This window comes from Aethalodelphis obliquidens, unplaced genomic scaffold, assembly GCF_003676395.1.
Source record: "Aethalodelphis obliquidens isolate GAN/ISIS:26980383/991018 unplaced genomic scaffold, ASM367639v1 scaffold25, whole genome shotgun sequence".
Classification (NCBI taxonomy): Eukaryota; Metazoa; Chordata; class Mammalia; order Artiodactyla; family Delphinidae; genus Aethalodelphis; species Aethalodelphis obliquidens.
In genome coordinates, this window is record NW_020837969.1 from 6,318,735 (window position 1) to 6,336,520 (window position 17,786).

The window sequence follows — 17,786 nt, forward strand, 5'->3', positions numbered from 1 at the left end:
TACATAATCTGCAGGACCCAGTGCAATTTCAAGACCATAAACGCAGAGCATTAAACCATCACTGGATCCTGTGCAAGAAAACGGACTTTCACTGAGAGCCTACGAACAGAACTAGTTATGCCCACACTGATTTCAGCCCGTGAGACCCATTTCACACTCCCGGCTGCCGGCACTGTAAGAGGACACATCTGTGGCAATCTGTCACAGCACCACGGGAAACAAATATGTCGTCTTAGCGCCCAGCAGAAAGAGAAGTGTGTGTTTTCCACCAAACCTGGGCCAATACTGGGCAGTAACTTTCTTTTTTAATGTTTGCCAGGTTGGCCTTCAAAAGCTGGTCTCACAATGCGCATTTAATTTGTATTACTTTGATTATTAGGGAGGAAGGACATTTGTTCACTGGTGTGGATCATTCATATCTCTTAAATTTCCTATTCATGTCCTTTTCCCCATTATTTCATTTGTCTTTTTCTTACTAATTAGCAAGATCTCTTTCTATACTAAGTTTATTAATATGCCATATATTACAAATATTATTAGCTTGCCATTTGCCACTTAAATTTGTTTATATGATGTTCCAGATATACTAATAACTTCTACTGAGTGAAGTCTACCAAAAAAAATCCTTTTGCTTTTATGTTTTGAAAGGACCCTTAAACCTATACAATAGGCAGTGTTATTCAAAGGATGAAAGCTGAATTCCACAAATCCTAAAGAGTTTTAAAACTACAAAGATCTTGATCAATAATATAACTTGCTCAATAACATGAAAATTCTAGGTATCCGTTTTGCCATTATAGGTGTGTCACTAAAATTTCTGTCTTCTACTACTAGAGTTCTAAAAGTTTATGTCTATCATCCTGCTGGCTGCTGTGGTAAAAACCACTTCTGAGCTCACTTTAATAGCTGCAGGGGGAAGATTAAGGTACATAAGATGCCAATTTTCCTAGCAAAATATCTAAAACGCTTCTAAGGAAAATGAGTTCAAATGAAACACCTCACATAACTGAGAAAGATTTAAATTAGGAAAGCAGTACCTGAAGTTTACAGGACCCAGATGGAAAGCCCCTTCCCTATTCCCCATGTCTGTTCCCTACAATGGGTAAGTAACTGCTATTATTTTTTTCTTTTTCTTAATGAAACAAGAATAAAATGAAAGTTTACCAATAAATAATAGATCCACATGTTCTAGTTAAAACACCAGAATCTGACCCAACTAGCCTGTTGAGCACACAACTAATCTCGCTTGGACCAGTGGTTCTAAAACTTTGGGATGCCTCAGGGTCATCTGCAAGGCTGAGCCTCAGCCCCAGAGCTTCTGAGGCAGTGGGTCTGGGGTGGATCCTGAGAATCTGGATTTCACGCCAGTTTCTGGACAATGCTGATGTTGCTGGTTCCGGCACCAATCTGGGAACTGCTGACTGAGAGTTCAGACCAGGCTTGAGTGGATCAAGAATTCGCAAGCAGCTGAAAGGACTGTGAAAAGGCAGGAGGAGTAAACAGCAATATTTATTCTGGTAAAATTTTTAAGTAGGGCTTCCCTGGTGGCGCAGTGGTTGAGAGTCCGCCTGCCGATGCAGGGGACACGCGTTCATGCCCCCGTCCAGGAAGATCCCACATGCCACGGAGAGGCTGGGCCCGTGAGCCATGGCCGCTGAGCCTGCACGTCCAGAGCCTGTGCTCCACAACGGAGAGGCCACAACAGTGAGAGGCCCGCGTACAGCAAAAAAAAAAAAAAAAAAAAGTACTTGTTTTAGCATTACAAAATTAGTGTGCATTTTTAAAAATAAGTAACTTTTAGTAGCTATATATAAGCTATTAAATTTATAAGGTAATAATATTTATATAATGTATTTATAAACATTGTTTTTAAAATGATAAATTAAGAAATATTAGTATTAAATGTAATTACATATAGAAAAATAATTTAAGGCCCTGTATGGACTGAAGTGTCTGTCCCTGTCCCCACCCCACCCCTGCCCCACTAATTCATTTTGAAGCCCTAACCCCAAAGGGTCTTTAGGGAGGTAATTCAGGTTAAATGAGGTCATAAAGGTGGGGCTCTAGTCCAACAGGACTGATGTCCTTATAAAAAGAGGAAGAGATGCCTGAGACCTCGCTCTGTGAGCGAGCCCACAGAGGAAAGGTCATGTGAGGACACAGCAAGAAGGTGGCTGCCCACAAGCCAGGAAGAGAGGCCTCAAGAGAAACCAACCCTGCTGGTACCTTGATCTTGGACATCCAGCCTCCAGAACTGGGAGAAAATAAATGTCTGCTGTTTAAGCCATTCAGTCTGTGGTGGCTTGTTACGGCAGCCCGAGGTGACTAACACAGGCCCTAAAACCTGGACTGAAATGACAAATCTGCGTAAACATAACACAGTAAATAAATCTATTTGCAAATAACCATTTGTCTCACCCAACTGAAAAAAGTACACCAATATTTAAATAGGAATACACACACACACACACACACACACACACACACACGTAAATTGTACAAAAGAAATCATTAGTCCTTCAAAGCCAAAACACACAATAATTCTATGTTATTCTCCACACAGACAGTAATCTGGGATTATACTCATTCCATCATGCAAACTTATTATACCTCAACAACAACTAGTGATCTGGCCCGTGACAAGATACAATAAAATGTCCAGGGCTAATTCTGACTTGCTTAATATATTTAATGAATTAGTCCATCACACATTATAAAAGGGTTGTAAGAGGCGAAGGTGTTGAAAACAGCGTACTAGTTTCTGGACATCTGGTTACTACTGTGAGGACCTCAACTGCCCCTGCGGAGCCGCGCTCAGGCCTTCCTGCCAGTAGCGGGAAGCCCCCCAGGCTCTCACTCTGCCCTACGCCCCACACACTGACTGTGCTTTGAGACAGCAGAGAGCTCTCAGCGCTCCTGGGCTCGTGCCACGCTTTCCTACTGAAAGGCAGCCTCCCCACGACCAACGCCTCTTCCAGCGAGGCTCTTTACAGCCGCCCAGATGCTTCCTCTCCCAGGAAGCCTCACCGAACCCGCATCTGGAACTGAGTTAACCTCAAGTGCACTCTGCTCATCGGTGTCTCATCACAGTCTAGCGCGATGTCACTATTTACGCAAAACTCCTACTTGAGCACCACTGAGGTCGGCAGCCTCTAGCACGGCCCTCTTTGCAGTCACACCCCTGTACAGTCTCCCCTGGGGTGTGGGCTGGACTCAGTGAACTGTTTCTAACGAAGAGAATATGGAAAAAGCGACGGGGTGTCACTTCTGACGTTAGGTTCTGAGAAGACCATGCTTGTCTCGCTCACCCTCCCCTATGCTCCCACTGTCACTACCTCTCCCTCTTCCTGTCCCCGCCCCTCCCTGATCCATCGCTCTAGAGGAGCAAGCTGTCCTGTTGTGAGGAGCTCTGTGAAGAGGCTCAAGTGTCAAGAAACGGACTCTGCAGCCAACAGCCACAGAGGACCCGAGGCCTGTTGACAGCCGTGTGATGAGCGCGGGGGCAGCTCCTCCCCAGGGAAGCCAGGATGTGACCACGGCCCCGGCGGACACCTTGACTGCAGCCTCAGACCGACGCTGAGCGTGAAGCCACCAGCTAAACACATCTGACCCACAGAGACCGTGAGATAATAAATGTTTGTCATTTTAAGCCATTAAGGTACGGAATAATATGTTACACCTCAATAGATAACAAACACAATCGTGTTTTTCTCTCCTATTAAATTATCAACTCCTAGAAGATATTATGGCTAGTTGTACCACCTTAGCAGAATGTGTTACATGTTAGAAATCAAAAATGAAATCAGCACAGTCTGTGAGGACTTAAAGCACTCTAGGTCAACTTCTCCAGAGTTCAGCTCTCTGTTCAATTCATTGAAAACACGTGTTCCAAGATGTAGTTGATTATTTAATGACAACAAAATGCATCAGATTTTACAAGACACATGAAAAGTAACAGGAAAAAAATCCCCAAATATTAAGTTTATTGTTTCCCTTTCATCTCATCTAACATAAAATTGTAATTCCTAAACAGAATTAAAGTGGATATAAGAGGTGACACACAAGTGTAACTGAAAATTTATATAGTTTATGGCCTTCATAACTCAAGTTTTTATGAAGAGTCTCAAACTAATTCATCTATAAACTATTTTAAGCTTCAAAGAGTAAAATATATATTTTGTTAAAGTCAGGGCTCAGCAACCTAGAATCATTAGAGAAGGAATAATTCAGGAGAGCCGCAATTTTCTGAAACCATAAAAATTTACTTCATGAAAACCCCAAATTTTGTGTAACCATTTTAGATCATTGTTTTCTTATACAAATCTAGAAAACGGTTCCTTAAACAAAATAAGACATTTTCACAACAGTACTTTTCTGAGACTAATACACAAACGTGAACTATAACTCCCTAAGGAAAGGATACACAATGCAACATTTTCTAAACCCGTTTGGACATGAAACCCTTTTTTTCCCCAAAATATCTTGTGGGCTCAGTTATAGAACATGCTTTTAGAAAAATGGAATTAAGACTGTGACTTCTTAAATAAAACATAATGAACTAATTACAAAGAATACTGTTCAATGACTTCCATTCAACCCTGCAGTGACGTCCAGACCACGAAGCCTAAAATTCGCCGCCTTCCGTGACTGATACTCACGCCAGCCTGACGCACTGAACTCACACAGCTCTCCTTCACTCATCTTTTGCTTGAAGACATCAAACTCTTTGCTCTTAACTCCATGTCTTTGCTATTGTTATTTCTTATTCCCTCCCTTCCCCATACGTGTCGGCCCTAATTCTACATTTCCGACGTCACCTCCTCTTGGCAGTCATCCAGACACCCTGTGTGTCACTAGTTCTCTTTTCCTTCAACTCCCACGGAGTGTTATCTGTACTTCTCACATCTTATCTCTTTGTACATCATATACGTGTGTTCTTATCTATCCTCGATTGGATAAGGACTCATATCTGCTTTGTAATAAATATTTCTTAAAGGAATGTGGTTACAAGACATAGCCTTGCTTGCCTTTTACATAATAGCTCCAAATGGTAATGACTGGAGTTCTTACATCCAATTTTATTAGCCCTTCTGTTTTATCCCTCAGGATCGGCTATCAATTTTTGCCATTATTAATAGATTTACCTGTGGTGGTACCTCTCCTCCATTTTCTAAGTTAGCAGTAATGACTTAGTAAATATATATTACATACCAGGCTTTCTATAAACATTATGTCACTGAATCTCACAAAAGCCCTATGAAGGAGATATTATGATTCCTGATTTACAGATAAGGAAATAGACCGAAAAAAATAAAGTAACCTGCCTAAGGTTATATGAATTAATATGTGCTTGGGAATGCAGCCCAAAGCTAGTGGTAATGTTCATCTAAGACTAAATACTAGTTCAAGAGGGATACGTGTATATTCTGTAAAGAAAAGCGGAAGGAACCTTGAAGAGAGAGGCCCAGCTGATAGAGCGCATGAGTGGAAAGGTAAATACTGTATTTGACACACCAAGTTTGGGACATGCCTTTGAGTCAGTCAGGTGAAGCTCTCCGCTGGGCCACTGTGAATACAGGTCTTGAGTCAGGCACAGAGGTGCAGATGGGAGAAAGCTTTTTGTGAGTCATCTGCAGTGAAATACATGGTGGCGACAGCTCTGGATTTTAGATGAAGGCCACCATGAAAAACACAGAAAGTGAAATAAATGAAAAAGACCAAAGTCAGACACCAGAAATAACATGAAACAGGAAAGAATGAAGCAGAAGAGGAGGCTAGAAAGGAGACTAAGCGGGAAGCACCAGAGGGTAGGAGGAAAATGGAGACTAGCCAGATGGAAGTCTAAGGGGAGAATTCCGTCTCAGATCGTGATGAGTTGACTCAAACCAGCTAGAATTAAACATGCATTTCCTCTGATGCACCAGCCACATTTCGAATGATCACTACCACATGGGTCAGAGCAGACACAGAACAGTACCACCCTTGCAGCAGGCTCTCATAACCTCAGAGGCCCTGGCAGAGCGCTGCAACAGGGCATCTGTTCAGGTAGCGCTGCTGATCAAAGTAGGCAGACCACGTGCTAATCCACGGTCAATCTTTAGAGACACCTTTGAGAACACAGCCAATTTGGTTAAATTGTATAGCTTATTGGTGTATCAGTTATCCAATTTTCTAAAATATGATGTTAAGAACATTCTCATTATTGGGGACATTAATAGCTTTTAAGAACTGTGAACTAACTGTGTGTAATATTCTCCAATAGGAACTTCACATATCTTCTACTTTAATTCTTACACAGACTTAGGCATACCCCTTGGTATCCACAGGGGATTGCTTCTAAGACTAGCCCCAATCCCAACTCCACCCCTTGGATACCAAAATCCACAGATGCTCAAGCCCCTTCTATAAAACGGCCTAGTATTTGCACATATCCTCCTGTATGCTTTAAATCAGCTCTGGATCTCTTCTAATAACCGATATAACACAAACGCTACGTAAATAGTTGTAAGTGCAACGTAAATGCTTTGTAAATAATTGCCAGCATGGCAATTTCAAGTTTTTCTTTTTGGAACTTCCTGAAAAAAATGTATTTCAGATATTTTCCATCTGTGGTTGATTGAATCCATGGATGCAGAATCCACAGATCTTTTTTAAGAGACGAGCAAACTCATGCTCAGTAACATCAGGCAGCTTGCAGCCACACTGCTAATAAATGTCAGAATCTGGATTCCAATCTAGGTCTGTCAACCTACAAAATAGAAACTCTGTCCATCACACAGAACCCAGACTGCAGAAAAAGGTTCCATCTAAATAATCACATGCCCAGATAGATTTTGCCTAAATCCACGGCACCGAAATACGTACTGTAGGAAGCACTCGAATTTAAGCTCTCAGACATATAGAATAACATACATATGAATTAATGAGAAGAAACTTCATTTCCTAAGAAATAATACAGACATTCATTCAAGGAATAAAAACATTCATTCATTTCATCTGTCGTAAAACATAAATATCTTCTCTAGGAACAAAAATTTAAAAGGTCATTATCTTTAAAAATTTTATTTTCAAATACAGGTAATGTTTTACTTACCTTCTTGAGCAGCAAATGTCTGACTAGCTGAAATGACCTTTGTTAGTTCTGGATTATACCTTGTTCCCTCTGGAAAAATCACAAGATACATCTGTGAAGCCATAAAGAAAATTTGGTTTGTTTTATGTGAGTGTTTTTATTGTTGCTGTTAACTTATCAATGCTAACCCTATTAATCCTAAGAGTATTTCCCATGGTGGGGAAAAAAAAAAGTATATTCAATTACCTATGACCTTCATTTCAAGCAGAACAACCAAAATGCACAAATTCAATTAAGTCTTAATATTAACATAGACTATATGTGAAATACAGTCCTACATTCATTTGTAGGTCAGTCATTAAGAATCCAACATTTCTAATTACATGCAAATATTCACTAATTTAAAAACTGGCCATAAATGACTCATACAAAGCCTCAATTCATCAATGAAAGAGGTTTTTTTCCCCCTAAGATTCTGCAAAATGACTTTTGAAAAGGTGTACACTTTAGGACTTCCCTGGTGGCGCAGTGGTTAAGAATCCGCCTGCCAATGCACAGGACGTGGGTTCAAGCCCTGGTCCAGGAAGATCCCACATGCCGCGGAGCAACTAAGCCCGTGCGCCACAACTACTGAGCCTGCGCTCTAGAGCCCACGAGCAACAACTACTGAGCCCGTGCGCCACAACTACTGAAGCCCATGCACCTAGAGCCCGTGCTCTGCAACAAGAGAAGCCACCGCGATGAGAAGCTTGCACACCGCAACGAAGAGTAGCCCCTGCTCGCCGCAACTAGAGAAAAGCCCACACGTGGCAACGAAGACCCAGAGCAGCCAAAATAAATAAATAAAATGAATAAATAAATAAAAAGAAAACGTGTAAATTTTAGACATCAGGGTCCCTAAGTACATCTCATTTGAGGGATGAGATATATAGTTATATACATAACTATATAAATTTCCACAATATAAAAGGTAATAGACGTTTGTATTTCAAAAGATTCACACAGTATTCTTATTTTATAAGACTCCCTTAATGCATTTTAAATGACTCAATTTACAAGTGGCCTCATAAATTAAAACAATGCAATTATAAATGAGTTATAAATCAACCTGGATGTTTACTAAGTAATCAATTAGTCTAAACTTAAGGAGCTCATGAGAGAAAAGTATGCTCATTTTATCCATCCTTACCAGATCCCAGGTAAGACCATCTACCTAGATGTCCAGCACAGAAATATTCTTTTATATGAATGATCTATGATTTTCACATAGATATAAATGAACCTATGTGAAAATCTGAATTTTTTCATTAGATAAACATACGATCATTCTCTTCCAAAGTTTAACCTGAAAAGCTGGTATAATGGTGGCTCTGCAATTTTGTGTTTTCAACTTCCATGCAAATGCAGAAGCTTTTTATCTATCTGCATATATAATTTTTAGAAGCTACTATCTTTGCCTAACTTAGAAATTAATAGGTTGTGTTTGGTTATCTTTTCAGAGTGGTCAAAAAATGTAGAAAACTGGGTAAAAAAATTTTTTTAATTAAGAATTCCTTATTATGTTCCAGGAGCCAGAAGGAAAAACCAGAAGAAAAATACTAAAATTAGTTCCCAAAACCACAAATTCATTCTCATGAGAAAACATTTTAAATTAGTGAAGTTTGTATTCAAAGCCATGAAAGCAATTAGTGAAGGTTATTAGCTTTTCACTCAATCATTTATAAATAAAACAATTCATGATTGGAATGGTTAATAACTCATGTGGTATTATTTTCTGTCTCTCAGATGTTTTACTTAAAAAACACTGACGGGGGCTTCCCTGGTGGCGCTGTGGTTGAGAGTCCGCCTGCTGATGCAGGGGACACGGGTTCGTGCCCCAGTCCGGGAAGATCCCACATGCCGCGGAGCGGCTGGGCCCGTGAGCCATGGCCGCTGAGCCTGCGCGTCTGGAGCCTGTGCTCCGCAGCACGACAGGCCACAACAGTGAGAGGCCCGCGTACCGCAAAAAAAACAAAACAAAACACTGACGGTTAGCAAGAAAGTAAGAAAGAACTATTCATGCAGGGTTCATTCAAGAAATATTTCTTGTACACCTATTATGTGCCAGGTGCTATATACAGAGTAACAAAACAATATGGTCTTTGGAGACAAGTGAGAAAAAAGTACACTAAACAAATACAAATATATAATTACACACTATGTGACTACGAAGAAAAAGAACAAGGTGATATGAAAGAAAATGACACGAGGGAAACTAGAATGGATGATGGGTCTAAGGCCTAAAGAATGATAAAAGAACAGGTGCTTTCCCCAGCAGACAAGGAACAAGGCAAGGACGCCCACCCTCACCAGTTCTATTCAAGGCTGCTCAGCAGTGGTAAAAAGAAACAAGCTATTGATACATACAATGACTGGAGGAATCTCAAAATGATTATGCTAAGTGGAAGAAGCCAAACTCACTCCCAAACAAAGAGTACAAACTGTATGATTCCATTTATATAAAGTTCTAAAAAGTACAAACTAATCCATAGTGACAGAAAGCAGCTCAGTGACTGCCTTGAGACGGAGCAGGCACAAAGAGGCACAAGGACACCTTTGGGGCTTGTGGATATGGGCAGTATCTCGACTGTGGCAATGGTTTGTATACAGACACCAAAACTCATCAAATTCTGCACAGTAACCGTCTGCAGCCTACTGCACGTCAATCACACCTCACCAACAGTACTTCAGTAAAAGAGAGCGAGGGAGCCACCAGACAGAAGACGCACTGTGTGCAGACTCTCAGGTGGGGAAGAGCTGGGGCGCTGCAGGACTAAGAAAAAGCCAATGTAACTCAATGTGGAAGTGGAAGAATGGCATGAAGCAAAATTAGACCACACAAGTTGTACAGATTTTCTAGGCGCAGGATGGGAAGAGGAGCAAGCAGGGAGCGACTGCTAAGAGGCACAGGCTCCTTGGGGTGATGAAGATGTTCTGGAATTACATAGTGGTGACGGCTGCACAACTTGGCCAATACGTGGAAAACCACTGAATGGCATGCTTTAGGATGGTGAATTTCACAGTATGTGAATTACATCTCAATAAACAAATAAACAGGCCAAAGCCCATTACTATCTTCCACAAGTCAGCGAATGGGTTCCAAACTTTAAAAGAAACTAATCATTACACAGAATGAAAGTTACATTAAAAAAGTAAAATATGACAGTCACACAATGAATTATTATTAAATTATTAAGGTCACTGGCTAAACAATAAATAAAGCTATTTTATGGCCATTACGCCACAGAGTAGGTGGTCTTCTATGGGAAATTGTATTTACAAAGACTGTCACTAGAGAAAGCACAGAGCAGTATGAATAACTGACTTCAATCCCGACTCTCCCCTCACAGGCCCTGTGGCCCTGGATGACCTCCTCCTCTCTGCACCTAAGTTTCCTCATCTATAAAATGAAGCAACAGTGGCACCTACGCCTCACTGGGATGTTACAACGACAGAAGGTGGTAAGTCGACGCGCCGCCGGGACCTGCCATGTCCAAGGCCTGGAGCTGCCGTGACCGTGGCGTCAGTCATTACCACTGCGGACACGCCCCATGAGGGCGTGATTTCCGCAGGCTTCCGGAGCAGCCCTCCCTCTGCAGCGAGATGCCCAGGCGGACCACCGCGGCACCCGCCGGGCAACCTGCTCATCTGATGACAGGCCCGTCAAGACCTTCGACGTGCTCAGCGGAGGAAAGATCCTCGTCGCCGACCTCAGGCGTCATGAGGGTCCTGTGTGGCGAGTGGCCTGGGCCCACCCCATGCATGGCAATGTCCTGGCATCCTGCTCCTACGACCGGAAAGAGGAAAATGGCACCTGGGAGAAGACGCATGAGCTCACGGGACACGACTCCTCAGTAAACTCTGTGTGCTGGGCCCCCCATGACTACGGCCCGATCCTAGCCTGTGGGAGCTCGGATGGGGCCATTTCTCTGCTGACTTACACCAGGTTGGGCCGGTGGGAAGTGAAGAAGACCAACAGTGCTCACACTATTGGCTGCAATGCCGTCTGCTGGGCCCCTGCTGTCAGATCTGGAAGCCTCACAGACCAGCCATCTGGGCAGAAGCCCAACTACATCAAGAAGTTTGCATTAGCTGGCTGTGACAACCTCATCAAACCGTGGACGGAGGAGGAGGGCGGCAGTGGAAGGAAGGGCAGAAGTTGGAAGCGCACACTGACTGGGTTTGAGATGTGGCCTGGGCCCCCTCCATCGGCCTGCCCACCAGCACCATTGCCAGCTGCTCCCAGGATGGCCCAGTGTTCATCTGGGCCTGTGATGGTGCCTCGGGCAGTGCGTGGTCCCCCAAACTGCTGCACAAGTTCAGTGATGTTGTATGGCACGGGAGCCAGCCCATCACAGCCAACATCCTGGCCGCCTCAAGGGGAGACAACAGGGTGACCCTGTGGAAGGAGTCGGGTCGACGGGCAGTGGGTGTGCATCAGTGATGTCAACAAGGGCCAGGGCGCTGTGTCCACTTCAGTCACAGAGGGTCAGCAGGACGAGCAGTGGCCAGACAGGCAGGGCCTGGTCTCCACCTGCTGCCTCCAGGGCTGCCCCATCCTGGGCCGACTGACCACACAGCTGGGAGGAAGAACGCCCCGCTCCCACAAGGTCACTTGCCCGGGAGTCATAACAAATGCAACCAGATTTATCATCTGCCTTAACATGGTTTGTAATTTACTGTCCAGCTGAACACACACTTGCTCTGAGGGAAAAACGACAATTAACCTTCAGCTCTATTATTTTAAGATATTTTTGGTCATTTTTATGTACCTTTCAGGTTCAGGCATCATTTGGGGGGTGACTGTTTCCAGAGTAATTAAACTCATATTGCTTCTTAAGAAAAAAAAAAAAGAAGGTGGTAAGTCATATAGTCTACTCAGTACGGTGCCTGGTGCAAAATAACGCTGCAATTTGCTGTTACAGTGAAAACAGATCTGCTTTAGAAATCTGCGATGGTGCATCTGGTGGGAAGAAGAACAACGTGACATGAGTAGCTAATCACCCTGACCGAGGGGACCTGCCTTCCCTGCCACCAGCTTGGTGTGTTGCCTTCTCAATAACTCCCTCCAAAGGCCATGAGACAAAGCAGTTCTGCTTCTCTCAGGAATGAGAGCCCAGGACAACAGAGGTGTTCTCATCTGATAACTTCCTTGCTACGGCTTTCAAATTGCTGACCAAAAGGCTGCTCCCTTCTTTAGTTCCCCTGGAAATAGAGAAGGTGGCAGCAGAGGAAGTGGAGGGACTAAAAGTAGAGCACTAGGGCAAGAGAAGAATGGCCACAGGGACTGACATTTCTGGACCTGCTTCTCAATTAAGGAAAATATAAGTGAAATCCCTGCTCAAGGACAGGGAAGCAATGAGGAGGACAGGAAAAAACTGACAAACTGTCACAAACCAATCAAATTATGCAAAAGATTTTTGCTACTGTTCATATAACTCTTTTATTCTGCTAAATTTTCATTTGGAAGGAACCAGAGTCTGTTTTTCTTTAGTGATGACCTTCCACATAGGAAAAATCTATATTCAAGATGTGACATACCACTTTAAACACACGCACTTTGGCCCCTACCGGAAAATTAGCAGGCTATATTTCACATTAACAGTCTACTCGAAAAGAAAAGAGCTATTTAAGAGTTTAAAATATATTCAAATTGTAACCAACTATTGAACTGATGATTTTCTACTAAAAACAGCCTTTTCTCCATGCTTAGGAAAAGTTAATTTACTTTTTAAGTGAACCTCAGTTTCTCACTCCCAAATGAAGACTCAGGGTTGCTGTGAGGATTAAAGGAAATATGTGAGAATATCAAGCCCTGTGTGGCAGCTCTTCAAACATATTGTTTCCTCTCCCGCTGGTTTTTAAAAATTCTACTAGTTTACTGAAGAGTTCCAAAGCAGGCGCATTTATACAGAAATAATATCTCAGAACGTAATAAGTTTTGATTAGCTAGACATCTTTTAATTACTTGCTTTCTCTTTAAATAAAAAGCTATTTCATACTGAGATGCACAGAATATAAATAAGATGGTTCCTCTCTGCCTTCTGTCTCCCAAATTAAACCAATCTAGCACAGTATAACTTCTTTACAAAGTTTTCTACATTTATAATCAGAAACATTCAACCCATTAAAAATTCCATTGCACATTTACAGATGAAAGAATACAAAAATGTGGAAGATACAAAGTATCTCTTTCCTCAAAGAGTATATTATTTAATTATGCAAGTGCCCTATGTATGATCAGAAAAGTGATAAAATCACACAGATGCACACGGGCGTGGCAGGCAGAATAACGGCCCCTCCCCCAAACGTCCAGCTTCTGATGCTCGGAACCTGTGAATAGGGCAGGTTACGGCAAAGGGGGATTTAAGACTACCAGCCACTGGACCTCAGGGTAAGGGCTGATCGTAGAACGCCAGGTGGGGGGGTGGGGGCAATGCGATCACGTGATCACAAGGACAGGAAAGAGGGAGGCAGAAGAGTCAGAACCACAGACACGGCCAGCACGAAGGAGACAGACCGGCCACTGCTGGCCTTGCAGACAGAAAGAAGTCGTGAGCTAGGAGGGCAGTAAACCTCCAGAAACTGGAAAAGGCAAGAGAATGGATTCTCCCTCGGAATCTCCCTAAGGACCTCAGTGCACTGCCACCTTGACTTTAGTCCAGTGAGACCCATTTTGAACTGCTGGCCTCCAGAATGATTTAGATAATAAATTAGTATTATTTTGTTTTCTGGCTTTATTGAGGTATGATTGACAAATAAAAACTGTATATATTTAAGGTGTACAATGCGATGCCTTACTATACGTGTACAGCACATAGTTACCGTATTCTTTTTATGGTAGAACACTTAAAATCTACTCTTTCAGCAAATTTCAAGAACGCAATATGTTAGTATTAAGTATAGTCACCATACTGTACACTACATCTCCAGAATTTATTCATCTTGTAACTGAATCTCCCCATTTCCCCCAACTCCCAGCCCTGGGAACTACCACTCTACCCTCTGGTTCTATGAATTCAGCCTTTTTAGATTCCACATATAAGTGAGACCATGCAGTGTTTGTCTTTCTGTGTCAAGCGTATTTCACTTAGCATAATGCCCTTGAGGTTCATCCATGTTGTTGCAAAGAACAGGATTTCCTTCTTTTTTAAGGCTGAAAAAATTCCATTTTGTGTGTGTGTGTGTCTGTGTACACCACATTTTCTTTATCTATTCATCTGTCAACGCACACTTAGGTTGTTTCCACATCTTGGCTGCTGTGAATGAACATGGGAATGCAGATGTCTCCTCAAGACAGTAATTTTATTTTTTTGGATATATACCCAGGAGTGGGATTGCTCGATCATACGGTAGTTCTTTTTTTAATCTTTTGAGGTACCTCCATTCTGTTTTCCATAATGGCTGTACCACTATGGAATTCTTATATTCCCACCAACATCGGCTAACTTTTCTATATCCTTACAAACACTTCCATCTTCTGACTTTGTGGTAACAGCCATCCTAACAGGTGTGAGGTGATAACTCACTGTGGTTGTGACTGGCATTTTCCTGATGATAAGCGATGCTGAGCACCTTTCATGCACCTGTTGGCTATTTGTATGTCTTCTTTGGAGAAATGTCTTTTCAAGTCCCTTGCCCATTTTCAATTGAGTTATTTGTTTTTTTGCTAGTGAGTTGCATGAGTTCCTCAAATATTTTGGAAATTAACACCTTATTGGATAGGATATGTGGTTTGCAAGTATTCTCTCCCATTCTGTAGGCTGCTTTTTCATTTTGTTGATTATTTCCTTTGCTGTGCAGAAACTTTTTAGTTTGATGTAGTTCCATTTGTTTATCTTTGTTTTTGTTATCTGTGCTTTTGCTGTTATATCCAATATTTGTGTTACTTTAAGCTGGTAAGTTTGTGGTACTTTGTTACAGCAGCAATAGGAAAATACAATAAGCATAATTTTCAAACATGTTATTTAATCTTATCTACCAAATTAAGTAAATATTAACAAATTTACCATATAAGGAAACTAAAGCTTAGAGAAGTTAAGTGATGTACAAACTAACAAAGTTTAAATGGCAGATCTGGAATTTAAACTCAAGTCTGGTATCAAAGCCAATACTCTTATGCACTAGGTTACCTCACATTTGAAAAGGAACTTGAGTTAAATTTGGGAAGAAACAAAGCACAAGATTCCATATTTTGCTGTAAACTGCATGGCTCCAATGCTGACTAAGTGACTTCTATAGATGAAGTAGTTATTTTTGTCATAAATGTTTCATTTGCACCCCCAACTGATAAGTACCTTATAAAAATATTGTCTCAGCAATATTTATTGAGAAGATGTATTTCTTAGTAATTGATAATTCAGACATATTTTTGGAAACAAAATTCTGCAGTCTCTCAAATAATACTAGTAGTGAATAATAAGAGCTGATTTAATGATTAACCATAGATTTCTTTGAGGAAAATTAAGCCATATGGAAGTTGACTTGATAAATATATTCCACCCTGTCAATTATGTGATTAACTTTCAGAAACAGAAGAGCATAATGAAGAGTCTGAGATTATGTATGTTTCATAGCCTTTAATATTAAAAAATGAAGGGCTTCCCTGGTGGCGCAGTGGTTGAGAGTCCGCCTGCCGATGCAGGGGACACGGGTTCGTGCCCCGGTCCGGGAAGATCCCACATACCGCGGAGCGGCTGGGCCCATGAGCCATGGCCTCTGAGCCTGCGCGTCCGGAGCCTGTGCTCCGCAACAGGAGAGGCCACAACAGTGAGAGGCCCGCGTACCGCAAAAAAAAAAAAAAAAAAAAGACGATTCATCCAGACTCTAAGAAACCGGCCTCAGACCTGTAGTGACCTGAAGTGACAGCGGCTCACAGCACTGCCTCACGAGCCTGCCATTCAGCATCACTGCATGAACATCAAAACACTAGACTCTTGCCCTTGAAAAACAGAAAAGTTCTCCGGTGGCCCAAGATTAGGTTATTTGAACTGACTTTCCTACTGAAAACAACTTAAAAAGCTGGATATAACATCATCTTCAAAGTATCCAAGAGCTGACAAGATGGTAAGACCAAGATTAAAGCAAACACAGTAAGGCAGAAGTAAGCCCAGAAAAGAACTTTCGTTCTAAGAGATTCAAAAGGTGAGGGGAACCGAAATCGAAGGCCACAGACCTCCTGTTGGAAACAGTGAGAGTGAACCAGAAGTGGAGGGAACGCCACGGGCTTCACTCCTGGTGCAAAAGTAAAGCAGGCAATCCAGGCCTCACGTGCACTTGCCACCTTGGTTGCGTCGCCTGGGTGGTCCAGTCAGCCTCAAGCTCAGCGTTTGGTCTGGGCGGGCCGGACGAGAGGCGCCTCGAGGGGCCCAGCTAAAACAAATGCCACCGTTCTCTGGGGGAAGGCAGTTTCATCTTACGCTTGAGCTGATTTCTGCAAATAATTTTCCAGGTACAATCAGGAGCAGACAAAGATCACCAAGCACACAAGGAAAGAAGGCACCATGAGCAAGAAGAGAAGACGCGGAAGGTGGAGAGAGGGGGCAACTGGGCGGGGAGGAGGAGAGCGGGAAGGAAAGAAGAAAAGAACTGGTAACTGGGAGCTAAGCCCCTGAGCACCAGGACAGAAAAGCATGCCATGCACTGGGGAATAAAGCTCAGGAGGTCACTGCCGTCATGGTGCTCTGTCCTCGGAGAGCGCCGGGGAAAAGCTATAGGGCAGCAATCGGCATTCTTCAAAAAGAATATTGAGATTCCTTCTGGGCGGAGCAAGGTTTTATAAGTAACATTTACACTCAATGATTCTTCATTTGTAGATGTTCATACTTTTCCTGACTTTTCAAATAACTCAACAGATACAAGAAATCCAAATTTATACCGACAGAAAACAGCTGTTCTAAAACTCCATGTGACCGAAGAAGCGGAGTTGGAGGAGCTCTGAAGTGCCTGAAGCTAAGGTTACAAGCGCAGTTCTGTTTTCTATTTATAGACTGAAGACAGCAAATGTTGTTACTCCTCTTTAAGGTCAATACTGACAACTACCAGCAAAGGATCCAATCGCCTGCCGCAATCTTTCTGGTGGCCAAAAATAACTGCTTACCTATATTTAGAGGGTTTTTGTTGCCTTGAAAACTCTGAATTATTTATTACACACAGGATACTATATTTTCAAAACAACTCTTAAATGCTAATTTAATGTTTAAGTTAAAGAATGAGAGATGGTAAGAAAATTAATGAAAATGAGCGTAATCTTACTGGAGCTCCTGCATTGATGTAGCTCTGCAGCTTTTTTCTCATCTCCTTTTCATTGAATTTGGCACTTCTCTTTACATAGATCCCTCCATGCTGCCACATAAAAAAGAAAAAAAGGAAAAAAAAGAGGGGAAAAACGTATTTACTATTAAAATATCCAACGGCCAGTCATCAAAAGGGTTAACTTTATTCCCAAAGAGTGAAGAATAAAATTACATTTTAGGAATTAAATTATATTTAATACATTCATCTGTTAGCATCTAGAGAACACTAGCTGAAGATTCTCCTACGTTTTTAATACAATTCAAATAAAACTGTGTGCGACATTTTACTGGAAAACACATGAATGTTTAGTTCTCTTGGCAGTTAAAAATGCTTTCTTTCTTAAAAATACATTTTTTTAAAATCAAAAATTCAATCAGAT

The 17,786-nt window shown here is 42.0% G+C and overlaps 1 protein-coding gene and 1 pseudogene across 5 annotated transcripts in view; one reads left to right on the top strand and one right to left on the bottom strand.

The window, feature by feature from the left end:
- The window catches only part of AGPAT5 (1-acylglycerol-3-phosphate O-acyltransferase 5), a 60,483-nt gene that overhangs the window by 16,093 nt on the left and 26,604 nt on the right, over positions 1-17,786 (bottom strand). For 4 of the 5 annotated variants that reach the window (XM_027122533.1, XM_027122535.1, XM_027122531.1 and 1 more), the window contains 2 exons: positions 17,366-17,455; positions 7,094-7,184 (listed from right to left, as the gene is read on the bottom strand). In XM_027122533.1, coding sequence (XP_026978334.1) covers positions 7,094-7,184; positions 17,366-17,455 — 181 coding nt within the window. The remainder of the gene's footprint in view (positions 1-7,093; positions 7,185-17,365; positions 17,456-17,786) is intronic. The other variant, XM_027122532.1, reaches the window with a different exon arrangement.
- LOC113628995 (protein SEC13 homolog pseudogene) lies at positions 10,477-11,857 on the top strand (annotated as a pseudogene).